Consider the following 17,353-nt stretch of genomic DNA (forward strand, 5'->3'; position numbering starts at 1 on the left):
TTAATGTTAAATAAAAATATAAAAAACAGATCAACATGAAAAGTATCTTTGAACTATATATTTACAATTTTAAACAATTCCCCATGTGGCATTTGTTACAACGCCCCCTCCTGGTCACTCTGGTTTCATTCAGGCTTTCAGTCGTCAATGGTCGGGAGCCAAAATGCCTAAAAACAAACAGTAATGACGTTTTAACAAAGTCTACTAACATTAGAACAAGCATTAGTGTCTTGACATACTTTTGGTCTAAAAATAAACATATACACCTGGGTTTGAACTAATCGTGACTAATCAACATCCTCATTTGGCTTTTTAATCACCCTGTACATTTCTTATCTTTATCTGGTAACAATTTTATGAAAGATTGCAGAGGCGCAATAACAAAATATTTTGTGTTTTAGTCCAGTGGTTCCCAAAGCGTGGGTCTGGACACCCTGGGGGGTCAAGAGATGATATTTTTTATTGAAAGCAGCATATTTTATCAGATTAGGCCAAACATCAAAATAAAGTATTGAAACTAATTAAACCAGATTTTAAATGTTTTGCACCTTAAATTATTATACAATTCTAATTACATTTTATAGAAGGGGGTCCCGAGTTAATTGTGGAGTGATTTTGGGGGTCACGGCTTGAAAAGTTTAGGAACCCCCATGTTTTAATGAATCAATTAAATTAAAAATTGCTAAAAAAGAACTAAGACCATTGTTAGTTCCACCCTTAAAATTGACTAAATGTTGTTATTTTGAGTACACACCATGTTCGAGCAGGCGCTTGCAAATGTCATGAACTTGGGGTTGAATTGCAGACAGGTAATGGGTCCAGTGTGTTTCCCGTCTAACAAAGCCACCTTCATCCCACTCTCTGCATTCCACACATGGATCTTTCCATCTTCTGAGCCTAGAAAAAACCCGGAACATTTGGTTTAGTAAATGCCACTTTTTTGAGACAATAAAAACAACTTCAAAAGTGTAAGAAAATCATCAAAATGTATCGTCATGAATAGTGTAGAAATCAGAAAGCTGTAGACTTACCAATCATGACAAACTGTGAATCAGGAGTAAAAGATGCTTCCAATGTTACACCTTTACTGTTGTTGTATCCCTACAAACAGATGAAGAAGAGTGTGTGACAGTCATGTAAAGACATATGGAACAAAATCATTTTAGGTTTTAGTATAAAAAGTAACAAAATCTTACCCCAAATGAGTGCAATACAGCGCCTTTGAAAGCATCCAGGATGCGCAGAGCTCCGCCGTTTGTGGAGAGAAGAATCAGTTTCCCATCATTGCTAAACTTCAGTCCGGTCCACTCACATGTTCTTTCATACTGAAGTTTGAAGGTGGCAAATGGACCCTGTCCAGAAACATCACAGTACAGATCTGAGGTGACCCACATTCAAAGTTTTGGGCAAAGGCTATGTTGCAAAAGACTGTTATTACATCTGTTGCTATTATCGCAATATTGCCACAGTGAAAATAATTACACCAAACAAGGGCTCAAGCAAGAACAATCTCTGCATGTTTTGCTTTTTAAACATGAACTAGGGACACTTTAATGGTTCCACTCAAGTATGCACCAGACACTAGGAGGAGATTCAGCAATAGACAGACACTAGGAGATTTAGCAATAGACGTCTCTCAGGAAAACACAGGAAATGCAAAATAACTACTGCTACCTTTCCCACAGTAAATAAACACCAGTGCTATTTTACAACGTGGAGAAAGAAAAACTACAGACACAACTTTTTTTAAGGGTTCATACGACTACAATCATCGTACAAATTAACTTTCACAAGGTTACTGAAACATGTTTTGCATTTGTGTCTTGGTTCATGCAACTTTTCAAAGCCACAGCCCCACTGCATGCGTGTGTACAGTTATGTGCGCTCGCTGTTTGTTTCAGCAGGGTCTGGTTGGATTTGGGAGGAAAAAAAGAACTTTTTCGATTGGATCAGTGCAATTCGAGAGAAGACGCTCAGTTTCTGACTGTAGACACGAGAACTGGGCTTCTGACGGGGTGGATTATGGTGTTGATAGCTTGTTGTCACAGATGTTTGTGGTAGAGGCACATGGCATGCTGCTGCTGCTGCTGCTGTTGTGGTTATGCAGACAGAGCTTGTCCTGCTCAGTGTGCTGTGCTTACAGGTGAGTTGTTTAGACCCTGACCTAAATTAATTTAGGTTCACAGTACTGTAGAGCAGGGGTCACAGGCTCATTTACAGCTGGGGCAGTGTTGGCCGGGGGCCGCAACAGACAAGGACTTTTTAAAAGAGTAAATAATAATTAATAATAGTTAATAGAGTACTAATTAATAGCATTGCCCTGTTTATGCACTGGTGCGGAGCAGACCTTTAGGCAACAGTGGAGGACACTTATTTTTAGTCCAAAGACGCAGATGTGGTAACTGAAATTTGCTCAGACTTTGTGTGAGGAGGGGAGGGAGAACGTAAGGTGGATGAGCTGCTCCCCGTGACTCTGTTTATCTCTGGTAGAGACGCAGGACGTACAGAGACACGGAGGTCAACAACCACCCACAAATTTGATCCCTGTGCCACTAGTGCGCATTGCAATGCCATGCAGGTGTAACTTTACACCTCTTTCAGTCTGCTGGCCCTTTGTCTACCGTGCAGAGCATCATGGGAAATGTAGTTCTCACAGCAATTTATTGGCAGGCTGCTTATAATGGAAACACTAGGGGGAGATGAAAGACCCGCCCAATCATCACATTAATACTTGTATTACTCCCAGAGGGACTACGGAAAGGATTTTTTAAGGTTAACAAGCTACTAAGTACTGCTTTAACTGCAACAACCCTATATCATAGAATTCACACAAAACCATAACGAACATGACACCACTGAAATCACGGCTAAAACTTTACACGGTCAATCCAGAGATTTTCCATTTGATGCTTGAAATTAAGTTAGTCTTTGTCGATACTGTTGCAATAGTAATACTTAAATCATGTGAACATTTTTACCTTGTCAAATGACCGCAGATCGTATAACTTCACCATTTCTGAATTGATTCCTGCTGCAAAGATGAGCCCCTCTGGATCAAAAGAGCATACTGGCTTCCCCTGTAGATGCATTAGGCCCTGAAATCACAATTCGAGATCAATCATCCTGTTGTCAGTTTCAGTTAGCCGTGGCTCTGTAAAAAAATCTCCACTTACCTGACAATTTGGAGACCGCAGATCCCATAACCTAATAGTTTTATCTAATGACCCAGATATAAATGTATCATCGACTGGAGACATGGACAAGGACGTTACTCTAGATATTTAAAAAAAAACTTGTCAGTAAATACACAAAGTCAACGTTAACAAAAACAGCTTCAGTCGAGCGTTCTCACCTTTTATTGTGCCCAGGAAAATATCGGATATATTTGTTATCGTGTAGTGACAGGTATCGGATAGTATCTTCAAGAGAGACAAAACAAAATGTTAATTTAGGCAATAACTCTTCACACATAATCCAACCGAAACTTTACATTATTTAGAGATGCACGTTGTTGATGATGACACTCGTCCGTGGGCAAGGCAGTCACTTGTACAGTTAGCTCCTGTATGGGGCAGAATCACAGACCCACCAAACTGTACAAACAACTACCTCAGTCCAAAGAGAGCTCTGTACAGCAGTCATGATCCACCGAAGTGACAACAGTTTGTATTTTAGCAGCAATCTATAAGTACACATCACATCTCCAGCATATCTAATGCAACAGCCTTCAGATTTGGAAACAACTGCACATTCAAGTTTCATCATGAGAGCACAGCAGGTACATTGGCAAAAGACGTTGCTGAACATTGGACCTTTCAGGAGTGCTGAATGGCAAGTGTTTGGATAGGGCACAATCTTTAATCATACGCTACAAGAAGCATGTCTATCACAAAGAGGCAATGAATAAACTTACCATCAATTTTGTTCGAACTGTAGACCACTGTGTTTGCTGCATGTGTATACCTGATGAGATCAACTCCATATTTTTTACTGTAAAGTGTCCTCTTTGGTCTGCAACAGTGAGGAAATGCACAAACACGTTACATTTACGGGAAACTGTGTTTTTACTTGCTACAAAAAAACCGCTAACCCGTGCACTGAGCGAAACTATGTATATTCTCACATTGCAACAGAACGAACGCGGCTAGCAAGGCCCGGCCAGTTAGCATCGATCGGCTAACGAGAAAAAGCTAAAAGATGAAAATACAAGAGCAAGCCTTACTTTCCCTCCTGGCAGTCGTACAGGACTAGGGAATCATCGTCGCTACTGGATATAATAGTTTCCCCGTTCGAACTAAAATCAAAACAATTAATTTTGTCGGAGTTTTCTCGAAACACCTTAGCTACTCTGAAACTCCGCAGCACATTGTCTGTGAGCTTCATGCTGGCCTCTGTCTGTAGCGGGAGGCAAATGCTATTAAAACAACTTTATGGAGTGTAACCAGAGATGTTATAATCGTGATGTGTGAGATAGGACTAGGACTAGCGTTATATTGTCCGATTTATAATAGAAAAAGCACAGAAAATGTCGCTTATTCTTCTTCTACTCCACAATTTAGCGAGGAAAAAGTACCGCCTTCTTCCGAGCGGCGACGCGCATCTACGTACGCGCGCGTGACTGCCCCAACCACCGCGAGAATTGGAGTTATCGCGATCATCTGGTTTGTTTACATGACAGCCACGCACGTAGACCATCGATCTACAGACGTTTTCGCCTCTAAAATCAATGCAGACATTCAAATGTTGCTTATGGAGTCACATAAATACGTCTTATGTAATTGTGAAACTTTGAAAATGGAAATAATACTGTTGAATTAACTCACTGTGGTAGTCGTTTGCCTGCTGTTTGTCTTTTGAGAACTTTCTACCTTGTTTATGAACCTCAACAGCGTTTCCAGTTGAGCCTGAACATAAACAAAGGCAAAGAGAACAAGAAAATGACCCCTTTGGACCAACAGGTATGTTCCAATATTTACACTTTTGTTTTACTTTGCTCAAAGCTAGAACTGCAACTATTATTTAGATTTGAATTAACATTTGGCACACAATGAGGCACGCGACTGTACACACAATCTTAGTACAGAATCAAAACATGGATAGTGTTTCATACACTGGAAATTGCCTACCACAAATAGATCTAGTCCTTTGGCCTGTCCGAGTCAATCATTACACATAGGGTACACAGCTCCAGTGGATCTCTGGTCAGATTTTCGCCCTCACTACCGAGCTGCTGCTGCTGCTGCTGCTGTTGTGGAGGGGGACACAGAGGTTTATAGTTTTGTTACTATTGTTCCTTTTTATTTACTTCTCTTTTTGCAACATTCACAGGTAGGCTCTAGAACCGGCTGTACTGATTTACACTGTAAACTTCTCTTTTGTTTACATGAAGGCAAGATGCAACTATAAACAGCATCAGACTGATAAAAGACACTGTCAAAGAACAAGTTGTTCATTTCTTGTATATATTTGTAACAACACAATTAAAATATCCCCTTTATGTGTAATTTAACCAAACGTTAAAAATGAATGTGAAAACTTACTACCTTATGTTGTATTAATATTTTATGTGACTGAAGAATCAGTGGACATCGGAATAATGTTTTATTTTTCATTTCTAGGCCGGGCCAGCTCGGACCCACTAACTACAGATGGCTCGTGTTCTGTCATTCCTTCGGCCGAAGCCACTCCTCGCTCTTGTTGAAAGGAGAAAACCACTGTTCTCCAAAATGTCTCTGGACTCTAGAGCGAGAGAGGTGTTTGCAAAAGCTGTGAGGGCTGTACACCCAGACACTGTAGTGCGCCAAAGTATAGAGCGTAAAGAAGATTTAATTACTATTGATGGACACAAACTAGCACTCAACAACAATCTGTACTTAGTGGGGTTTGGGAAAGCTGTACTGGGAATGGCTGCGGAGGTGGAGAGGATTTTGTCTGATCATATAGTGAAAGGAGTGATAAGTGTACCACATGGCATCCAGGAGACATTACGGCAACACGGGAAAAAGTAAGTGAACTAAAGATAAATGACTTTTTACCCATTCATGTATACTATGCACGACCCACTTTTCTTCACAGCCATCTATTATTAAAAGAAAACAGTTGTATTGAAGTAATTGAAGGAGCCAAACACAACTTGCCTGACACCGATGCCCAGGAAGCCGCTGACAAGATCAAACAACTTGCTTCTGGACTAACTGAGAAGGATCTGCTGCTTGTTCTTATATCAGGTATCCCAATATGTTCATATCTTACCTACCATGATTTAACGTCAAACTAGAACTTGTCACTATCATATCATTATAGGCGGGGGTTCTGCTCTCCTGCCTGCACCAGTCCCACCAATTTCATTAAAAGAAAAACTAGATGTTACACGCAGACTTGCAGGTGCAGGTGCCACTATACAAGAGCTGAACACTGTACGCCGGGCCCTTTCCCTGTTAAAAGGAGGAGGACTTGCTCATTTTGCTCACCCGGCCCAGGTAATGTAAAAAATGTATACTTATAATATATACTTTTTTTTAATACAAACTTAGATTTTATTCTCTTTCCAGGTGGTGGCCCTTATATTATCTGATGTGATTGGTGACCCGCTAGATTTGATTGCCAGTGGACCTACTGTAAAAACAGAAGTATGGCCTGAAGAAGTTTTGTCAGTGCTTGAACAGTATAACTTGTTAGACTCCGTACCTGCCTCAGTAAAGGAGGTTCTTGGGAAACCGGGACCTAGATGGCAGAAACAACCAGGAGGCGGACAAGAAGCAAATGTTATTAATGCCGTGATTGGCTCAAACAGCATTGCATTAAAGTCTGCAGGGAGGCGGGCAAGCGAATTAGGATTCCGTCCTGTCGTCTTGTCTTTAGGGGTGAGCGGGGATGTGAAGCTGGTCTCTCGTCTTTACAGCCTCCTGGCTCAGTTTGCCTGTTCACGAGAAGAGCCTCCTCCCGAGATAGCTGCAGAGGTGCTCAGATTAGGTCCCGATGTTGGAGTCGAGACATGGGATTTGTGCCGTACCATGCAGGTTTTGGACGAGGGCCGCTCAGAAGGCTGGGGGGCCACGTGCCTCTTAGCTGGAGGAGAACCCACTGTGGAGCTTAAGGGTAAAGGTCGCGGAGGCCGCAACCAGGAGTTAGCTTTGCGAGTGGCTGTGGAGTTACAAGGCATGGATCTCCCACCAAAAGGCCCAGTCTTCCTGAGCGGAGGGACGGACGGACAGGACGGGCCGACCGAAGCAGCAGGAGCAGTAACTGATTCTGGTTTATGTGAAGAGGCAAAATCTCAAGGGCTGGATATCAACACTTTCCTTGACAATAATGACTCTTTCACTTTTTTCTCTAAACTCTCATCTGGACAGCGCTTGCTAGTGCCAGGCCTAACTTGTACAAATGTAATGGATGTACACGTGCTCCTTATTCCATCACCTCCAATTAACATAAATTATGGAATTTAACACTTACCCACAGTGGGTGATTCCTACTATTTCAAAAAGAACAAGTTAATGTTAAATGAAATGCCGACGATTAAGTTAAAAAAAATGATATATATAAATAGAAAATGTAATCTGCAATCTATATTAAATGCTATGTTACATTAAACATTCAGTGTAAATTAAAACATTTTCTGATGATTGAAACATTTATGTTCTGTATTTTGTAAGTAAGTTTAGGTTATAACAATAAATACATTACTTTTTTTTTTTAAATCTATGCTTTGAGTATTAGCATTACTGTTATTGTTTGCAAATGTATTTTGGCATAGCAGATCATGTATTAAAAAAACATTGAAAATAAAATAATTATATTTTATTAAAACATTTTTTTTTTTCTGACAATCTTTTAGACATGGACAGAGTTGTCCAGCCTGGAATGTACAGAGACAGGAGCTCTGGTTGACGTCCAGAATAAAAAGAAGTCCATTTGGAATTCAAATATGTTCAGGTTCTGCCACACTGGTCTTTGATACAATGTTTATCATTGTGGGTTGTCAGTAAAAAGCGAATGCTTTTACTGTGTTCTTATTCCCGATGGACCTTTGGCGTCTCCCCTGCAGCATTGTCCCTGGAAAAATACAGCATGAACAGATTTTCATATGCAACATGTAAACAGGCGGACCTTTCAGTCACGCTTATGTATAACATTGTGTTTGTCATCACATTATGCAAAATGCTGTTTGTGTTGTTTTGTGACTCAAACAATAGCCAGGCTATTCAAAGACTTACCATCCACTAAAAGGGGCCGTGTCAGGCGTGCCTCCATTCTGGCCGGTTCCTGTTGTGAGTATAAGAAGCATATTACCTTCATAACGGTGGTCAATTACGTAGACATTTAAATGTGGTTGAATTTGCACCATAGCCCGAAATGGAAACGTACCCTGTCTGTAATACATGTCATTTACTGTATTCCCGTAGACTTTCCATGCGAAATGGATTGCAATGAGACTAAATATTAGCCAGCAAAGTAGAATTTTAAATATAGATACTCGCATGTCGTTAGCAAGCCAGTCCTCCACAAACTCCGACAGAAACGACAAGCAACTGTCAGCTATCCGAGACAGAAACTCAAAGTCCCACGTCTCGTCCATAGTTTACTTATTTATAGTCCCAATCTTGCAGTCTAATCTATGTTAAAGACGGCGGAGAAATGATCTCACAGAATTTATCCATCATCTCTACACTGTTTTGACCATGGACGTTTTACGCACTGTTGATGACTGTAGTAGCTAAAGCAGGATGTGACGTTCACAATGTAACGGCACATCCGCCGTGTCCCCCTTTTTCTAAAAAATAAATTGTTTATCTTTTTATCAGGATTTATTTTTTTTTTTAACCAGGATTAAATCCCCTACTAACCTATCCTGTTCCCGCTGACACACACCTACAAAAAGATCGTAATAGTTTGATGATTTAAACAAAAAAAAAAAAAAAAAAAAAATGTATATATAAATATATATAGGATTTGTAGCGTTGTGATTACACTTTATATTCATTCATTTATTTTATTTAATTAATTGACTTGTAAAAAAACCCCCCACCAATGTTTCATAGTTTTGTTATTTTGGAAATCCTCAGGAGGCGGGACTTGGATGACACTGGGCCTTCTGATTGGCTGATGCGAAGTGTCAACTGAGATTCCGGATGTCTGTTGCCGCTGTAGTCGGGCAAATTTGTTTTCTGTTTTCTCGCTCTTGTCGGCACCCTGCTTTCCTCCAAACTGCAAATGAAATCGTACTCATCCATTTAGCGTGTCTCCCCAACGTTTCCACGAAAGAAGAAGCGTGAGTTTCATTCCCGATCTTGTTTAATTTGGGCTCAAACGGTTGCTTCACTGATAAGCCCGGGCCGTGAAATTGATCTGTGTTACGTCTGCTAGTGCTAACGACCCAAGACACAACATTTACAATTAGTATCTGCGATATTGAGCATTCATTTAAACATATTGTTGTCTGAAACATAACATTAATGAGGGCATTAGGTATATCATCATGACAAACTAAATGGTCATGCATTAGCCTACTACCTGCATCATCTACACTCCTCTCTTCTTGTCTAACCCTATTGTATTTGTGCATTCACTCAGTCTTTTAATGCGGGTGGCATGTCTTAAATTCCTGACTTCGTTGGATATTACGGAGATATTGTCCTCTTAAACCAGTTTTCCCCACATCATGTGACTTAACCACTGGTATAAGTGCTGCTATTCATAAGTCTAAATCCCTGTTGTTGACTCGGGGCTTGAAGCAACAACCTTTGAAATACGGTTTCTGATCTTTGTTTACTCATGTTTTGCTTTTGAATATAGGTGACTGGGATGGTAGCATGGAGGGAGAAGGTCAGCAAGAGGGAGAGGGCTTGAGCATTGGCGTCCAGCCTTTGACAAGCGAATCAGGTAAATTCACATTGCTCTCATAGAAGTCACATGCTTTTTTCTGTCCTTTTGTAATGTCATTATCCCCTCATATTTTGGTTTAGCTCCAAACCTGGCAACATCTCTTTCTCTTTTGGGGAATCACATGTTTCCTGAGCCCGTGGAGAAAACAGACAGCAATGGTGTGAACAAGGATGGTGCTGCGGATTCAGACACATCAAGTATTACAACAGAGGAGCCTCAAAATGAAGCAAGTTCATCCCAGGTAGCAAACGCTGAGACTGACTGCACATCGAACGCTGAGGATGCTGCTACCGACAATAGCCAAAGCGACTCAGGTGAATTTGTTGTCACTATGTTGGCCAAGGCGAAACTTGAGGAGCAGGGTTTGGGGGTGAAAGGCCGATCCTCTCCTCTTTTAGAGGCAGGGAGCCAAGATATTCCAGCGTATATGTCCCACCGCGAGGAGGATGTGACTGCAGAGAGCTGGAGACAGCACAGGAAGCATGTTTTTGTGCTGAGCGAGGCGGGGAAACCAATCTACTCTCGATATGGAAGTGAAGAGGCACTCTCATCCACGATGGGAGTCATGATGGCCTTGGTGTCTTTTGTGCAAAGCAGTGACAATATCATCCGCTCTGTCTATTCAGGTATGAGCATCACTCTGCATAATGATTCTATTGAAATCCCTTAACACTGCATATAAGACAGCCTCGCATTTCAGTCTAATTTGCCATGGTGGACTCACGACAGAAATATAGTTAGCTTAGCATTTGTCAAGTATAGTTTAACCTCTTAACCCCCGCCTTAATCAAGCACATTTTCTCCAGTTCAGCTTTACCCAAATGTAAAAGCTTCGCGACTGGAGTTTAAAGCTTACAGGCCAGTGCAACACCTCATCTGAAAGACCCACAAAACGGATCTAAGGTTTTCCTTGCATTGTCGTCACTTTCTTGTCGTATTTTTGGTGCTTTTTTGTTGCGTATTTGTCACGTTTTTGTTGCTTTTCCCTTTACTTTTTAGTCGCCTGTTTGGTCACATTTTTGTTGTGTTTTTTGTCACTTTTTTAATGCTTTTTTTGCTGCGTTTTCATCCTCATTTATGTCTTGTTTTTGTCGCTATTGTCGCTATGAAGTGATTTTGAAGCTTTTAGATTTGGGTACGGTAGAAGTGGAGAAAATGTGCTCGGAAAAGGCGGGGGTTAAGAGGTTAAGCCATACTTGACAAAAGCTAAGTGAAGTCATATGGTTCTATCATGGTCTATAGATCTATTGACTAGTGTTGCTGAGGTTGAAAATGTTATTATTGTAAGACATAACCTACTGAAACTGTTCTTATGTAGGATTTTATTATAATTTTATCATCCACTTCAATTGAAAGATATTTAACTAAGCGATGCGGTGCAGTATTTCGTCACTTTTCACAGTGTGCAATATGCTCAATGTATCTGTATTTGGGCATAAGTGCTGCGAGAGAGTCGTCGGAGTTTGCTCAGTAATTTTGTTCATCGTTTCTGTCTATTCCAGAGGAGCACACTGTGGTATTCCTCCAGCAGGGGCCCCTGGTTCTGGTTTGTGTCTCCTGCTCTCGTCAATCTGAACAACAGCTGCGCGGTGAACTCATGTACGTCTACTATCAGATCATCAGCATGCTCACCCAGGCCAGCATCTCCCGCATTTTCGAACACAAGAAAAACTATGACCTCCGGAGGCTCTTGGCTGGTTCGGAAAAGATCCTGGACGGTCTGCTCAATTTAATGGACTCGGACCCCAGTTTTTTGATCGGGGCGGTGCACTGTTTGCCCCTTGCCTCTTCTCTCAGGGACTCCTTAAGCCAGATCTTGCAGAAAGCTATCACGCCTAACCTCGTCTTCTCCATCCTCATCGCAAAGAACCAGTTGCTAACTATTGTTCAAGAGAGAACGGTGATCGAAGACGCCAGACTTGAACCGGCCGATGTGCACCTCTTGCTCAATCTCATCGGGGCGTCTTCTGCTTTCCAAGCGGGAGAAATATGGACACCTATTTGCCTCCCTTTATTTAACCCTGACTGTTATTTTTATGCATACATATCCTACCTGGACCCTCCAGAATGCACTGTTTGCCTACTGCTGCTCTCAACAGACAAGGAAGCTTTCTATGCCGTAGCGGAGTGCAAGAGGAAGATCGAGGAGGCCATGACGGCGCAGAACTCGCTCAGCCTCATAGACAAAGCCCAGGCCTACAGCGTGAGCCAGGTGGGAGTTTCAGACCTCAGACACTTCATGTACAAGCCCTTTGACGTGCCAGACAACTACCGCCAGCTCTCTCAGTTCACCAGGTGCGTGTTTGGGTTTAATTTTTTTTTTTTGTACAGATAAGGAAAAGAAAAAGAGGGGGTGGGGTGGTTAAAGAAACACCAAGTCAAAAATAGTTGCCAAAGGAAGAACAAATACTTTAGATGGTTTTGTTTTCGTCTACCACCAGCTTCCTCTGTTCAGCAGGTGTCTCTTTTTAATCTCAATTACAGTTGTACCATAAAAGAAAATAATACTATGTTTGTTTAAAGAACTCTAAATAATTGGCCCACACAGGCTTAAAGGGGGGTATTATGCAAAATCGACTTTTTCAAGCTTTGCATCATGTTATTATGTCGTTCCCTCATTAAAAACATGCCTGAAGTGTTGCCTTGGCACATTCACGTATTTTTGAGTAATCTGTAAAAACTCTGATGGCGGCCATTTTAGGGATATGTTTGCCTGAGTCCTCCTAGGAACGCCCCCACCTCCTGGAGACGCCTCCGAGCTTTCGTCACCAGCCGAGTAACCAACCACTGCTCCTCAGCAGAACCCCCTCCCCACTGATGCCACAGACAGCGTGTGGAGGGGGCGTGTCGGAAAGGCTCAGAGGTTCTTAAAGAGACAGAGGCCTATTTCAAGACATTCACTACAGACATTTTGAGAGAGACATTTTATACAAGGCAGTTATTCTAATTTACTGCATTTACAGACCGACAGAAGGTTTCGTCCTCATTGTAGTGTGATATAGACTGGTGCTATGTGATTGAAAAAAGCATAATACCCCCTCTTTAAAGCAGAACTAAGTAACTCATGCCCCTAGAGGTCATAAGTGGCACTGCAGGTGTCGTAGCAGAAAAGACAAAGGGAGAGAGGGATATTGTTCATTGTGTCACAACTCAATGGAGATAATTGTTTTCACTGAAAAACTTGGCTGTAAATACTGCTTAAGTGGCGCTCGCCCACCGTTAGCTTTGCACGTTAGCCTGTTAGCTTCTTCTTCGTGATTCTATTAATGTGTATTGCGCCTCTGACCTGGAGGCAGGAAACTTGCAAGGGTGGTTTTCTGAACAGAGACACCAGGGGGAGATGATCAATCATCCCATTAACACTTGTATTGTCCCCAGAGGGACTACAAAAACAAGTGACTTAGTTCTTTACCTGGACAGGACAGAAAGGGGGTGAAGAATGAGGACAAACGGCGTAATTCTGTTAGAAGTGAAAACTTAATTTAATACAGGCTTATTCATTTCATCCAAGTCCAAAAAATATTTGTAACTGAATTTGTAGCTCTCAAAAAGCAGTAACTGTAATATAGTAATACATTAAATTTGCTTCCTCTGGCTGCTATGCTGTTCTTTGGATGGTGACACACTTCTCCTGACTTCTTCCCGCTTAACCTCTCCAATTATGTACTGCATTTAGCTCAAACGGTGCGAAAATCAATGACTTAATTGAGACCCAGTTAAAGCTGCACTACTTGAATTACTCAAACCGTGAAAGTTGGAGGTAGTTGAGTAAAATCTCAGCTGTTGCCTAAACACACGTTCAGTAACTCTCACAGACCCTACAGCACATCCCAATTTTCACTTGAGTTAATCGGAGCCAGAGTTCATTGGCAATGCTAACACTGAGCTAATTTAGCGACTGACTTCCTGGTTTGCAGTTGAGGAACATGTGCTTTATTTAGACGCTGCAGCCACATGGTCTGTTTTTCTTTCACAAATGTTGCGTTTACAGTGTAGATGGCGCCATATGACATTTTACTCTACTACAAGAGAATAGTTTGATCACCACAGCTTTAACTCCTCTCATCTTCCCTTGTCCCTTCAGCCCAGAGATGGAGGCTCCGTACAGCAGTGAAGAGGAAAGGACCAGGCTGCTGGACCTTTACCGATACATGCACAGCCGCATACACAGCACTTCCCGACCTCTCAAGCTCATTTACCACGTGGCAGAGAAGGAAACCATGCTCGCCTGGGTATGTGGCCTGCCCTTTGAAATTGTACCATTGGTGCAACTTTGCATTGTGGTTGTGCCAAATTCAGCTGACAATGTAAAGATGTGGTTGCACAGTTGAATTGTTATTAGAGAAGTTTTAGAAGTAAGTCGTGATAATGCTTGTTGGCACTTAAAGTAGGGGAGATGTCTAAAATTCCAGTAAATAAAAAGTTATATTTTAGACTTTAGACTGCAATATTTCAGATGTACAAGTCCTAGCCTGACGTGAAACCCATATTAAACAATTTGTCTTTTTCTTTCCGTTTCAGGTCACAAGTAAATTTGAGCTCTACACTTGTTTTAGTCCTTTGGTAACTAAGGCCTGTGCCATTACTGCCATCACTAAACTTCTGCGGTGGATCAAAAAAGAGGAGGAGCGCCTGTTTATTCGGTATCCCCCAAAATATTCAACCACCCCAAACCCCAGCAAGAGCTCTCGAAGCGGGAAATCGGACCAGCACGACTCCACGGACAATGGCTTCCTGTCTCTCCTATGAGCGCCGTCTTGTTTTGATGCTCGTTGGACTTAATAGATGCTGATGGAGCCTGCAACCCAACACTACGCGTGTTATCGTTTAATGGATTTAATGGATAACACGAAGGCACGCTGCAGCTGAACCATCTTTCAAATGAAAATGGATAGGGCAAATAATAGCGTTACATGGAAATAGTTTTAAATTGAATAGACATCACAATAGTATTTTTAAAAGCTTTTTAAAAAATAATGTTTTATTACTGCAACTAGACTCTTTATTACAGAAGGTGAATGTATTAAGATGAAGATTCAAGATTTTGATGCAATTCATTGTTTATTTGTGGAAATAATTATGTTTAAAACAAAAGAAAAAAAGTCATTTAGATGAGGATAAATTACTTCTATTTTTTTGGTCATCTATTGAAATATTATGCACAAGCAATGGATGTCCTGTGGTTGTACAAGGCGTTTCTTTGTTTTGCATATCTGGAAAAACAACTGGAACTCGCAGAGCAGGCCTGTGTCATGTGCTGACATACAGTTGCCCAATATTTAAACAGGTTTGCCAATCCCTCAGCTACTTTGAATTCCAGGAACGTATTGAGATATATGTTGGTCACACGAATCTGCAAAATGGCTCAATGAGAGAGAAACAAAAAATTCTCCATGTTTTCAAAGGGACACCTTTGTCACTGATAGGAAATACCACTTTATACTGCAAATACTCTTAAGTACAACTGTCTCATGACTTGTAGCATTTAAAGTCATAGCTTGTGGAAACTAGTTTTGCAGGGAGTGTCTATAAGATGTGATATTAAGTATTAAGGATGTCTACGTACAGTATAAATAAAACAATCCAGAAATCTTGATCTTCTCTTTTCTATTTTTTTTTAATTTTTTTATTTTCTTTCTTCCAAGTGTTGGGGACCATTACACAAATCCACTTTCATAGTCTTTTTTGGAAGCCTTTAAAAATGTACAGTTGAGTTGCACTGGGAAGGTCATCTACCCTAAAATCATATTAATAATGGCTTACACTTGTGTTTTACAAGCCTGTATTACCGAGTTTCTCAATGCGCTGCACTGTCGCCATTATTCATTCACGTGGTAAGCTACTGTTATAGCCACAGCTGCCCTGGGGTAGACTGACGGAAGACTCTCTATATTCACCCAGGCTTCATGGGCTGCGTCCGAAACCATCAATTATAGCCTCTAAGTCGGGGGTAGGCAACATCAGGCCCGGGGGCCAAATTCGGCCCTCCAGCATAAAACCTTTGGCCCCCAAGACAATTTTGAAGAGACATTTATTCATAAATCGGAGACCAAATACAAAAGGACTCTAAAATGTGGAAAGTACTGTCAGTATTTCCACATTTGCTTAACCCTGTGCCGATTGCGAACACTTTCCCCCAATTTTCAGTTTTTCAGGGTGAAGGATCCGGGAAATATTTCGGATGATCCGGCAAAGATTTGATCTGATATGATGTTTAATGAGAGTGTACCAGCAAATGTTTTGACCTGTTCCCCCAATCAGACCAAATGTGTTCCTGAAACTACAAATGTACAACTTAAGCACAGAAAACACCCCATTAGGTCATATATTATGTGCAAAACTTCTATTTGTAGAAATAAGGTGCTTTACTTTGGGCTACAATTGTGTGTTTCGGCCCTTGGTGTTTTGGCAATGAAGAAAACCGGCCCTGCATGATACACACATACCCACCCCGCTCTAAGTACTAACACTAGCAACTAATTGTTAACCTTTCATAGGGTCATAGGGTCAACCAACAGATGTGCCCAAATGCTGCTGAAGCTCTAGTTCACTAACTGCACAGAGATCTAGCAGTTGAACCCATGAAAGGTTAAGGATTAGTTGCTAGTGTTAGTGCTTAATTTGATGGTTTCAGACGCAGCCCCGGTGTTTTCCAAACGATCTCCCATCCAAGTACCGACCAGGCCCTTCCTGTACTAGTTTGTGCTGCCACATTTTGCCATAGTTTTATGGATTTTAGTCATAAATGGGGTCCTTGTAAATCAGTACACTTTGACACAATGTTGGAGATGCACGGTTGATCGCAGTCATTTCAAATTGGCAGTGACTGTAATTTTTGAGATCATATATTGTCCATTAAAAACAACAAACATCTCTCCATAAGGATTTAGGGAAAGGAGCAGGGTTTGAAAGAGTAGAAGAGCTGGTCCCTTTATGTTCATTTTTTTAGCCTTTGGATTTGGTGACCCGACATGTGCGGCTCATTCTGAATTGGGTTATCGTCTTGGGAACCAGAACAAAACATGTAAACATAAACAACAACACAATGTTCCCGTTGTAATTACAAGTATTATTGGTAAAGTTATTTAGTTTGTACATGTTGACTTGACACGAATAGACGTGATTGTGAAATATAAAAAATATCTCACATACCCTTTTTTTTTTTTTAAAGGCACACTGCGTAAGATTTTGGATTATGCTGTTATTGTGAGTAATCAAAGAAAGGATTTGGATGAGTTCCTAACCTTAAAAATATAAAATCTCAGTATTTGGCTGCCTTTCGTCAACTTTTCTATAGTGGTGAACTGGACAGGTAAAGTCACAGCCTGGTCTTAGGAGAGATGAGCCGCTGTGTTTTGTTCTATTTTTCGGGTGAAATGTGACGCAGTCTGGCTTTAAAATTGCACAGTGAACTCCATGGTGATTTAAATGGTCATATTAAATCAGTATGATCCTTTATATTATGACT

At 41.1% G+C, this 17,353-nt stretch overlaps 4 protein-coding genes across 5 annotated transcripts; 2 read left to right on the forward strand and 2 right to left on the reverse strand.

The window, feature by feature from the left end:
• wdr82 (WD repeat domain 82) lies at positions 1–4,594 on the reverse strand. The gene is made up of 9 exons (XM_079579184.1): positions 4,223–4,594; positions 3,914–4,011; positions 3,353–3,419; positions 3,174–3,273; positions 2,979–3,095; positions 1,197–1,352; positions 1,032–1,101; positions 755–897; positions 1–167 (listed from the first exon to the last, which is right to left on the reverse strand). Exons 1-9 carry the CDS (start codon positions 4,381–4,383, stop codon positions 138–140), a joined length of 942 nt encoding a protein of 313 aa, XP_079435310.1. The 5' UTR covers positions 4,384–4,594; the 3' UTR covers positions 1–137.
• A 153-nt stretch (positions 4,595–4,747) lies between these two features.
• On the forward strand, positions 4,748–7,527 carry glyctk (glycerate kinase). Its single transcript, XM_079579460.1, has 5 exons — positions 4,748–4,958; positions 5,619–6,004; positions 6,076–6,227; positions 6,304–6,479; positions 6,552–7,527. The coding sequence occupies exons 2-5, from the start codon at positions 5,649–5,651 to the stop codon at positions 7,446–7,448; spliced, it is 1,581 nt and encodes a 526-aa protein (XP_079435586.1). The 5' UTR covers positions 4,748–4,958; positions 5,619–5,648; the 3' UTR covers positions 7,449–7,527.
• A 273-nt stretch (positions 7,528–7,800) lies between these two features.
• tcta (T cell leukemia translocation altered) lies at positions 7,801–8,710 on the reverse strand. The gene is made up of 3 exons (XM_079578773.1): positions 8,368–8,710; positions 8,217–8,265; positions 7,801–8,055 (listed from the first exon to the last, which is right to left on the reverse strand). Exons 1-3 carry the CDS (start codon positions 8,576–8,578, stop codon positions 8,013–8,015), a joined length of 303 nt encoding a protein of 100 aa, XP_079434899.1. The 5' UTR covers positions 8,579–8,710; the 3' UTR covers positions 7,801–8,012.
• A 426-nt stretch (positions 8,711–9,136) lies between these two features.
• mon1bb (MON1 secretory trafficking family member Bb) lies at positions 9,137–15,518 on the forward strand. 2 transcript variants are annotated; one of them, XM_079579381.1, is made up of 7 exons: positions 9,137–9,271; positions 9,796–9,882; positions 9,966–10,199; positions 10,284–10,511; positions 11,388–12,180; positions 13,970–14,117; positions 14,407–15,518. In XM_079579381.1, the coding sequence occupies exons 2-7, from the start codon at positions 9,813–9,815 to the stop codon at positions 14,632–14,634; spliced, it is 1,701 nt and encodes a 566-aa protein (XP_079435507.1). In that variant the 5' UTR covers positions 9,137–9,271; positions 9,796–9,812; the 3' UTR covers positions 14,635–15,518. The 2 variants fall into 2 exon arrangements, with proteins under 2 accessions (XP_079435507.1, XP_079435506.1); XM_079579380.1 differs by having other exon boundaries at positions 9,966–10,511; positions 14,407–15,515.
• The last annotated feature ends 1,835 nt before the right edge of the window (positions 15,519–17,353 follow it).

This window comes from Gobius niger, assembly GCF_951799975.1.
Source record: "Gobius niger genome assembly, chromosome: 20".
Lineage (NCBI taxonomy): Eukaryota > Metazoa > Chordata > Actinopteri > Gobiiformes > Gobiidae > Gobius > Gobius niger.